This window comes from Gouania willdenowi, chromosome 17, assembly GCF_900634775.1.
Source record: "Gouania willdenowi chromosome 17, fGouWil2.1, whole genome shotgun sequence".
NCBI lineage: Eukaryota > Metazoa > Chordata > Actinopteri > Blenniiformes > Gobiesocidae > Gouania > Gouania willdenowi.
The window spans coordinates 36,491,838-36,504,337 of NC_041060.1; the positions used below are offsets into that span (position 1 = coordinate 36,491,838).

General features: G+C 35.6%; 1 protein-coding gene across 2 annotated transcripts in view; it reads left to right on the forward strand.

Moving 5' to 3' along the window:
- Positions 1-12,500, forward strand: part of LOC114478735 (pre-B-cell leukemia transcription factor 1) — a 124,848-nt gene that overhangs the window by 101,784 nt on the left and 10,564 nt on the right. Inside the window, exon 7 of one of the 2 annotated variants that reach the window (XM_028471934.1) lies at positions 8,100-8,212. The exons of the other annotated variant lie outside the window; for it this stretch is intronic. Coding sequence (XP_028327735.1) covers positions 8,100-8,212 — 113 coding nt within the window. The remainder of the gene's footprint in view (positions 1-8,099; positions 8,213-12,500) is intronic. 2 annotated transcript variants of the gene reach the window in all.

The following is a 12,500-nucleotide window of genomic DNA, read 5'->3' on the forward strand; positions in this document are numbered from 1 at the left end:
GTATGAATACTACACTATGTATACTACACCATGTATACTACAGTATGTATACTACAGTATGTATACTACAGTATGAATACTACACCATGTATACTACACTATGTATACTACAGTATGTATACTACACCATGTATACTACAGTATGTATACTACAGTATGTATACTACAGTATGTATACTACAGTATGAATACTACACTATGTATACTACACCATGTATACTACAGTATGTATACTACAGTATGTATACTACAGTATGAATACTACACTATGTATACTACACCATGTATACTACAGTATGTATACTACAGTATGTATACTACAGTATGAATACTACACCATGTATACTACACTATGTATACTACACCATGTATACTACAGTATGTATACTACAGTATGTATACTACACCATGTATACTACACTATGTATACTACACTATGTATACTACAGTATGTATACTACAGTATGAATACTACACCATGTATACTACAGTATGTATACTACAGTATGTATACTACAGTATGAATACTACACTATGTATACTACACCATGTATACTACAGTATGTATACTACAGTATGAATACTACACCATGTATACTACACTATGTATACTACAGTATGTATACTACACCATGTATACTACAGTATGTATACTACAGTATGAATACTACACTATGTATACTACACCATGTATACTACAGTATGAATACTACACTATGTATACTACAGAATGTATACTACACCATGTATACTACACTATGTATAATACAGTATGTATACTACAGTATGAATACTACAGTATGTATACTACACCATGTATACTACAGTATGTATACTACAGTATGTATACTACACCATGTATACTACAGTATGTATACTACAGTATGTATACTACAGTATGTATACTACACCATGTATACTACAGTATGTATACTACACCATGTATACTACAGAATGTATACTACACCATGTATACTACAGTATGTATACTACAGTATGTATACTACACCATGTATACTACAGTATGTATACTACAGTATGTATACTACAGTATGTATACTACACCATGTATACTACAGAATGTATACTACAGTATGTATACTACACCATGTATACTACAGTATGTATACTACACCATGTATACTACAGTATGTATACTACAGTATGTATACTACACCATGTATACTACACCATGTATACTACACTATGTATACTACACCATGTATACTACAGAATGTATACTACACCATGTATACTATACCATGTATACTACAGAATGTATACTACACTATGTATACTACACCATGTATACTACAGAATGTATACTACAGTATGTATACTACACCATGTATACTACAGTATGTATACTACACCATGTATACTACACTATGTATACTACAGTATGTATACTACAGTATGTATACTACACTATGTATACTACACCATGTATACTACACCATGTATACTACAGAATGTATGCTACAGAATGTATACTACAGTATGTATACTACACCATGTATACTACAGTATGTATACTACACCATGTATACTACACTATGTATACTACAGTATGTATACTACAGTATGTATACTACACTATGTACACTACACCATGTATACTACAGTATGTATACTACACTATGTATACTACACTATGTAAACTACACCATGTATACTACAGTATGTATACTACAGTATGTATACTACACCATGTATACTACAGTATGTATACTACACCATGTATACTACAGTATGTATACTACACCATGTATATTACACCATGTATACTACACTATGTATACTACACCATGTATACTACACTATGTATACTACACCATGTATACTACAGTATGTATACTACACTATGTATACTACACCATGTAAACTACAGTATGTATACTACACCATGTATACTACACTATGTATACTACACTATGTATACTACACCATGTAAACTACAGTATGTATACTACACCATGTATACTACACTATGTATACTACAGTATGTATACTACACCATGTATACTACAGTATGTATACTACACCATGTATACTACACTATGTATACTACACTATGTATACTATAGTATGTATACTACACCATGTATACTACAGTATGTATACTACACTATGTATACTACAGTATGTATACTCGAGTATGTAAACTACACCATGTATATTACACCATGTATACTACACTATGTATACTACACTATGTATACTACACTATGTATACTACACCATGTATACTACACTATGTATACTACACTATGTATTCTACACTATGTATACTATAGTATGTATACTACACCATGTATACTACAGTATGTATACTACACTATGTATACTACAGTATGTATACTACACCATGTATACTACAGTATGTATACTACACCATGTATACTACACTATGTATACTACACTATGTATACTACACCATGTATACTACACTATGTATACTACAGTATGTATACTACACTATGTATACTACACTATGTATACTCCAGTATGTATACTACACCATGTATACTACACCTTGTATACTACAGTATGTATACTACAGTGTGTATACTACACCATGTATACTACACCTTGTATACTACAGTATGTATACTACACTATGTATACTACAGTATGCATACTACACCATGTATACTACAGTATGTGTACTACAGTATGTATACTACAGTATGTAAACTACACCATGTATACTAAACTATGTATACTACACCATGTATACTACACCATGTATACTAAAATATGTATACTACAGTATGTATACTACACTATGTATACTATAGTATGTATACTACACCATGTATACTACAGTATGTATACTACACTATGTATACTACAGTATGTATACTACACCATGTATACTACAGTATGTATACTACACCATGTATACTACACTATGTATACTACACTATGTATACTACACCATGTATACTACACTATGTATACTACAGTATGTATACTACACTATGTATACTACACTATGTATACTCCAGTATGTATACTACACCATGTATACTACACCTTGTATACTACAGTATGTATACTACAGTGTGTATACTACACCATGTATACTACACCTTGTATACTACAGTATGTATACTACACTATGTATACTACAGTATGCATACTACACCATGTATACTACAGTATGTGTACTACAGTATGTATACTACAGTATGTAAACTACACCATGTATACTAAACTATGTATACTACACCATGTATACTACACCATGTATACTAAAATATGTATACTACAGTATGTATACTACACTATGTATACTACAGTATGCATACTACACCATGTATACTACAGTATGTATACTCCAGTATGTAAACTACACCATGTATATTACACCATGTATACTACACTATGTATACTACAGTATGTATACTACACCATGTATACTACAGTATGTATACTACACCATGTATACTACAGTATGTATACTACAGTATGTATACTACAGTATGTATACTCCAGTATGTATACTACACCATGTATACTACACTATGTATACTACACTATGTATACTACAGTATGTATACTGCAGTATGTATACTACAGTATGTATACTACACCTTGTATACTGCAGTATGTATACTACAGTATGTATACTACACCTTGTATCCTGCAGTATGTATACTACACCATGTATACTACACCATGTATACTACAGTATGTATACTACAGTATGTATACTCCAGTATGTATACTACACCATGTATACTACACTATGTATACTACACTATGTATACTACAGTATGTATACTACACCTTGTATACTACACCATGTATACTACAGTATGTATACTCCAGTATGTATACTACACCATGTATACTACACTATGTATACTACAGTATGTATACTACAGTATGTATACTCCAGTATGTATACTACACCATGTATACTACACTATGTATACTACAGTATGTATACTACAGTATGTATACTACAGTATGTATACTACAGTATGTATACTCCAGTATGTATACTACACCATGTATACTACACTATGTATACTACACTATGTATACTACACTATGTATACTACAGTATGTATACTACAGTATGTATACTACACCATGTATACTACACTATGTATACTACAGTATGTATACTACAGTATGTATACTACACCTTGTATACTACAGTATGTATACTACAGTATGTATACTACACCTTGTATACTGCAGTATGTATACTCCAGTATGTATACTACACCATGTATACTACACTATGTATACTACACTATGTATACTACAGTATGTATACTATAGTATGTATACTACACCTTGTATACTGCAGTATGTATACTACAGTATGTATACTACACTATGTATACTACAGTATGTATACTACAGTATGTATACTACACCTTGTATACTGCAGTATGTATACTACAGTATGTATACTACACTATGTATACTACAGTATGTATACTACAGTATGTATACTACACCTTGTATACTGCAGTATGTATACTACAGTATGTATACTACACCATGTACATAACCAGTGTACGTCTGCCTAAACGCTCTGGTATGAAGTCGTGATCCGTTCTCGTCCAACTCACACTTTATGTTTCATCTTGGTGTGTTTTGTTGGTAAAATGTAAGCATGACTGCCCTCTATGGGTTGAATTATGGCTAATATTTAAAGGACGTATGTCAAACTCAAGGCCTGGGGGCCAAATTCGGCCCTTTACAGCAGTGTTTCTCAAATGGGGGTACTGGCACCACGAGGGGTACTAGAGAGAGAGAGAGAGCAAAATTAACAAATAAAAGCATCAAAAATATTTGGTTTTATAAAGTTTATTTCAGGTAAATATGATAATCTAACTGAAAATTACCAGAAACTCACAAAACAACAACAAAAACATTCAAAATAAGAGAAAAATATACTGAATATTAAAAATTAACAAACAAACAACAACAAAAAACACAAAATGATGATGGAAATGATCAGAACATGAACTGAAAATACAAGGATCAATAAAAAGACTAAATACTCTTTCATTCCATTTATTTACGTAATGAGATTCTTTAAAATGTGCGTTTGTTTTTAATGTATTTATGGGGATCATTCATTCCATTATTTTGATCTATAGTAGAGCAGATGTTGTAGTGGGACATTAGGGGGACTAGAGCCTAAAACGTTTGAGAACCACCCACAGGATAATCACAGAAAACATCAATCATTCAGTCGTAGATATTTAATACGTCAACTTAATAAATATCCACAACATTTGCCTTTTATTATCATTGACATTTTCTCAAATTGAATAAAAATTGGTCACAAACTCAAAGATATTTAAAGATTAAATATTCCATTACTTTATATATATTTATTGTTCAGAATAATGTTGAAATTGCTTGTTTTCCCGCCCACTTTAGGTCCGTATTTGGCCCCTGAACTAAAACATGATTGACACCTGGTTTAAAGAGTTGAACTGAGAATAGTTTTATATGGATTATGTTTTTAAAAACCTTTTTAAGGAAAAACATTGGATATTGTTGTTTTGGCCATTTGTAGATTTTTCATAGATTTTATTTCAAATTGATCATTTCTGTGAATTGTTTTTTAATATTATCAAAATATCTTTTGTCAAATCAATCTCATGTTGTTTTTTCCTGGAAAAACAGGAAGTTTAGCGCATTTGTTCATGGATTAAATCAATATAATTATAATATGAATACGTATCATTTTTCACAACCGTAAGTTCACTTTTTATTGAATGTTTTGTCTTATTATATTAATAATATCTGCTAGTTGTTCATCCTCATTTAAATCTCTTGTTATTGATCTGCTCACGCTATCATTTATTTCTCTTTATTGGCTTTAGTTTTAATTCATGTTTTATTTTTATTTTCATACGTTCTGTTTTCTCTCACATTTCTCGTTTTTAATTTCTCACTTTATTTCCTAATTCATTGTCTTATTTATTGTTTTTACAAAGCGCTACATATATGAAGATGATTATGAATATAAAGGGGCGTTTCTCGTGGGTGTAACAGCAGTGTGGTGGATGTTTATCTTTGTGTGCTTGACCTCTTGCTGTCGTGCACGTTAATTTGTCCGGTTGACCTGGTGGATGTCATTAAGCTGGTGGTCTTTAGTCACGTGGTGATTAAATTAGCACCGGGTGTTGGAATCAGGTTAGAACTCACATTCTTTACGTCTGGACGAGCTGAGCTCCATTAAAGGGCCAGCGTCGTTCTTTAGCTTCTTCCTGCTGATCACTTCTCATCCTCCTAATGAACGACGGACCAATCACGCTCTCGTTGTTATTGGAAACATATTTAGATTTCATTTTCAAAGTACTTGATGTTTTTAATCTACCTTGTAACGACCAAATACAAAATAATAAATAAATAGGTTGTTATTGTCCATAAGGTTTAAATATTCATTTCTCTCTTTATAACAAAGACTGTTATTATACATTATATAACAAAGGTTTCCAACCTTTTTGGATCGTGGCCCTATTTTTATATCACACATTTCTAGTCACCCCCACATACGTTTTTGTTTTACTTTTGTTTCATAAAGTATAGCCAGGATTAGTGACAAAGTCATGAGATATGTTCATACTGTATAAAGAAAACAAGTAAATCATTTGTTTGAGAAAGTGAAGACACAGAATACAGTTGTTTAAAATTGTGTTGTATTTAATTTGAAAAAGAATATATATATATATATTTAAATGAAACATATTTTTAATCAGTAATTCATTATATCAGTTATTGGACATTTCAGAGGACCCCATTTAAATTCCAGGTGACCCCACATGTGGTCATGACCCCAAGGTTGAAAAACACTGCATTCTAACAATCTGTCAACATTCTAACATCTCATTTAAACCTTATGAACACGACTTTATCACTAAAACAATGATTAATATCTTCTTAAGAAAGCGTTTCCATCCCACGGTCCCATGCTGACTCAGCTTTATTCTGTCTGTTGTCATGGAGACCGGAGGTGATGATGGAAACTTAACTTTTTGTTATCTTGGTTTTCTAATCCCTCTGTGAACCTCCATGGAGGTTTGATCATCCTGGAGGATCTTCATCCTGATATTTATTTATTTAATCTTAGACTTTAATGATTTTGTTAAAACAAAGCGTCATCTTTAATGATTCCATCATGTGTGAGTAAATTCACAGTAATAACATGATAAAGATCAACTCATTCATTTCACAAACTGCTGGAATTTCTCCGATAGAGCAAATATTAGCAGAATTACGGTCGTTTAAATTAACGCGTTCCCCTAGATGCGTTCAGGGTCCCTGGGAAACCTGGACATTTTGACGAGTTTGTAAAATGTGGTTGAGACGTGAAAAGAGGACGTGTGATCAGGCACGTCTCACCCGTGGGGGATGGGGGGGGATGGGGGGGACACCCGCACTTTCATAAAAACTAAAAGTCAAGGGATTCATTGTTGAAAATGTATTGATTGGTGATCAGCCAATCACAGCCAGCCATTTCACAAAGGTACAGTAAGAGTTAACAGTGATGAGTAAAATATTAGTAAAGTGACAAAACTTGAGTAACAGGTGTCAAAAAAACAAGTGAAAAGTAAAAAAAATGGGTAAAAAACAGTGGAGTGGCTAAAATAAGTTGACAAAGAAGAGGAAGAAAAAGAGGCTAAATGTAGGACAAAAGGAAACTACTGATAATTATTGGACAAAAGGAGCGTATTTAGATGAAAAGGGGCACAAAAAATGGCTAAAGAATAGACAAAAAATGTGGATGAAAGTGTGAAAAAGAATTAGCAAAAAAGGACAAAAATTAGGAAAAGAAAAAGGAAGATAAAATCAGAAAGGAAGCAAAATAAAATGATATAAAGGGATTAAAAAGTTAGTGCTCCACCCATTCACTATGCCTCAAACTGCTAACTATGCTAACTATGCTAACTAACCTGTTCAGTGCATGTGAGCTTATCCTCTCTTCTTCTTCTTCTTCTTCTTCTTCTTCTTCTTCTTCTTCTTCTTCTTCTTCTTCTTCTTCTTCTTCTTCTTCTTCTTCTTCTTCTTCTTCTTCTTCTTCTTCTTCTTCTTCTTCTTCTTCTGTCCATTCTCAGGTTCTGCTGCTTCTTTTAACATGTCCAACTCTGGAGACTTGTTCATGAGTGTTCAGTCCCTCAATGGGGACGCCTACCAGGGGGGGCAGGTGGGGGCCAACATACAATCACAGGTAGGACCACTGCTAGCATTCAGCTACACACACTGTATGTCCCTCCTGATCAGTAATCAATGATCAATCATCAATAATCAATGATTATTGATCAGGTAGTGAGACTTTAAAACAGAAAACGTGACATTTGTATTAAACACAAAGCATGCTGGGAAATGTATGGTAAAAAAAGAGTATTTGTAGCAATGAAATATTCATTTATGATTATGAAATACTAATTAATAATATTGATATGGTTCCCGGTGGTTAGCGTGACTTGTTGCTATAGCAACCACTCTCATGGATTCCATGTTCTTTATATTTTTATGAGCTCATCAAACAGAAACATCATGTGTGTGTTTTTTTCGTTGTCTTAGTGAGTTGTGAGTCATTTTAGATGTTTTTAGAGTCGAGTTTTGTACATTTTTCAATTATTTTTCATCATCTTGTGTAGTTTTGGGGTCATTTAGTCCATTATTCTTGACTTTTGTTTAATTTATTTTGGTATTATTGAAGTAATGCTGTGCATTTTTCTAAAATCTTATTTTGTGAGTTTTTTGGTGTGTGTGTGTTTTCATTTTGTGTGTTTGAATTAGACTGAGGGCCACTATTGGCCCCTGGGCCCCCGGTTGTCTTATTGTGAGGTGTTAATGAACACATTAATAATTATTAATTAATGTGTTCTGCTTATGGTTTCTGAGAACTTTATCATCAGCTGCTTTCTGTGTGTTCACTACGAGATGCCCAGATTTTATTTTAATTTCTGCCCATTTTTGCTTATTTTTATCATTTTCTACATCACCAAACTCACCATATTTTAACATATTTTCATCACTTTTTTTTTCCATATTTTTGCTTCTTTTAATGTATTTTTGCTACATTTCTCCCATTTCTGACACTTCTACATCACATTTTAATGACTTTTCTACACATTTTTCTACTTTCCAGACATTTTCATCACTTATAAACCATTTCTACCACTTTTACACCTAATGTCACATATATTGATCTATTATTAACACTTTTAACCTTTTTTCAACATATTTCATCATTATTTTTTGCCAATTTAACCATAATCACCATTTGTCATGTCCATTATTTACCAGTTTAAACTAATTGTTCTAATATTAACACTTTAAACCACTTTTTCTGTCTGTTTTTATCCACTATAATTTATAACTTTTAATCAATTTCTATGGTTTTTAAAATCTCATTTCACCTCCTTTTCCACCATTTTTGGTCATTTTGAACCATTTTATTAGTGATTAAAACCATGATTTCCATCTTTAAGATGATTATAATAATAATAATAAACGTTCCTGGATAACAGTGGATATTATTCAGATGAATAAATAAATGTGGTTATCACAGATTCATAGAACAATGGACCATCATTTTACTGACTTTATGGATGGACCCCAAAAATCTCTCCTTTATTCCCCCTTATAGATGGTCCTGTCTCCACATGACTGTTCTTCAATGTTCATGTCTGTGTTCAACCACCTTCAGATACAGTGGGGGTCCCTGCTCTATGGGACCTTTATTTTGGAGGGTCCCCGCTCTCTGGGACCTTTATTTTGGAGGGTCCCCGCTCTCTGGGACCTTTATTTTGGAGGGTCCCCACTCTCTGGGACCTTTATTTTGGAGGGTCCCCGCTCTATGGGACCTTTATTTTGGAGGGTCCCTGCTCTATGGGACCTTTATTTTGGAGGGTCCCACTGTCTGGGACCTTTATTTTGGAGGGTCCCTGCTCTATGGGACCTTTATTTTGGAGGGTCCCCGCTCTCTGGGACCTTTATTTTGGAGGGTCCCCACTCTCTGGGACCTTTATTTTGGAGGGTCCCCGCTCTATGGGACCTTTATTTTGGAGGGTCCCTGCTCTATGGGACCTTTATTTTGGAGGGTCCCACTGTCTGGGACCTTTATTTTGGGGGGTCCCTGCTCTATGGGACCTTTATTTTGGAGGGTCCCTGCTCTCTGGGACCTTTATTTTGGAGGGTCCCTGCTCTCTGAGACCTTTATTTTGGAGGGTCCCCACTGTCTGGGACCTTTATTTTGGAGGGTCCCCACTGTCTGGGACCTTTATTTTGGAGGGTCCCTGCTCTATGGGACCTTTATTTTGGAGGGTCCCCACTCTCTGGGACCTTTATTTTGGAGGGTCCCCGCTCTATGGGACCTTTATTTTGGAGGGTCCCTGCTCTATGGGACCTTTATTTTGGAGGGTCCCACTGTCTGGGACCTTTATTTTGGGGGGTCCCTGCTCAATGGGACCTTTATTTTGGAGGGTCCCTGCTCTCTGGGACCTTTATTTTGGAGGGTCCCTGCTCTCTGAGACCTTTATTTTGGAGGGTCCCCACTGTCTGGGACCTTTATTTTGGAGGGTCCCCACTGTCTGGGACCTTTATTTTGGGGGGTCCCTGCTCTATGGGACCTTTATTTTGGAGGGTCCCTGCTCTCTGGGACCTTTATTTTGGAGGGTCCCCGCTCTCTGTGACCTTTATTTTGGAGGGTCCCTGCTCTCTGGGACCTTTATTTTGGAGGGTCCCCGCTCTCTGGAACCTTTATTTTGGAGGGTCCCCGCTCTCTGAGACCTTTATTTTGGAGGGTCCCCGCTCTCTGGGACCTTTATTTTGGAGGGCGCCCACTCTCAGACCTTTATTTTGGAGGGTCCCCACTCTCAGGAACCTTTATTTTGGTGGGTTCCCACTCTCTGGGACCTTTATTTTGGAGGGTCTCCGCTCTCTGGAACCTTTATTTTGGAGGGTCCCCGCTCTCTATGGGACCTTGATTTTGGAGGGTCCCCGCTGTCTGAGACCTTTATTTTGGAGGGTCCCTGCTCTCTGGGACCTTTATTTTGGAGGGTCCCCGCTCTCTGAGACCTTTATTTTGGAGGGTCCCCGCTCTCTGGGACCTTTATTTTGGAGGGCGCCCACTCTCAGACCTTTATTTTGGAGGGTCCCCACTCTCAGGAACCTTTATTTTGGTGGGTTCCCACTCTCTGGGACCTTTATCTTGGAGGGTCACCTCTCTCTGGGACCTTTATTTTGTAGGGTCCCCGCTCGCTGGGACCTTTATTTTGGAAAGGTTGAGAACCACTGCTTTAAAAGCTTAAGATCACTTTTAAACGTTCTTCACTTCCCTCGTTAGTAACAATAGTAATAAGACACGCCCCCTAGTGGTGAGAGAACCGTGTGTGCTGTGAGTGGTTGTTGTGAGTTAGTTAGAAGTTGACACACCCGTATGTTCAGTGACACACACACACACACATACACTGACCCCACCATACCGTGACCTACACACTGACACAAAGGTCGGCGTGCGCCCACAGCGTAGCGTGTTGGTTAGCGTAGCCACCGCTGAGCAGACGACTGTGGACACTTTTGGACAGGGTGCAACACTCGTCAGCACTTCCTGACAGGACGGAGCACAGAGCTGCTAACGCTAGCTGACCTTGCCCCAGTGGACAGTCGTCGCCAGCTCACACACACACACACACACACACACACACACAGAAGTCATTAAAGTCACCCTACGTTTGATTCAGCAGTAGTTACTACATTATCACAGCGCTGACACAAACATGATTGTAAAAGTGAGAGTATTCTAATTAATTTACTAAAAACATGATAAAGCTGTTATTAAGTCAGTGATTCTCAACATGAGGCTCGTCATCTCTTTGCTAATAAATATCCTTTTTTCCTAATTTTTTCCATTTTTGTGAGTTTTTTTTACACTTTTTTTAATTTTTCGTCGATTCTTTAACCATTTTTTGCCACTTTTCATCTAAATAACCTCCTTTGGCCCAACAAATAACATTTTTCCCTTTTTTGTTCCATATTTTTTCTCTTTTTCATTATTGTTTATTTGTTTGTTGGCACTCTTGACAGCCCATTTTAGTCACATTTCACTTTTTTTTTCTATATTGTTGATGCTTTTCATGTTTTATGTCTAATCTATAGCTAGCTGGAAGTGCAGACTATGGAACATTAATGTATGTATGAAACCTGTGACCCACTGGTGACTGAACTGGTCTGTTTCTGGTCCTTGAACTAAAATAAGTTTGACACCCTGCTTCAGGGTTAGCCTGAACTCTCAATCACCACAAAGACAGATTTCTGGACAGAAATTTGTTGTAATACCTTTAAGATGACTAAAAACACAAATCTTCAGCTAATTCAATACAAGGTCCTCCACAGATCCCACATTACCCAACAGAAAATGTATAAAATGGGCTTCTCTCCAACAGACATCTGCTCTCAGTGCACCCAGGGAACAGCTGATTCATATTTACATGCCGTATGGCTTTGTT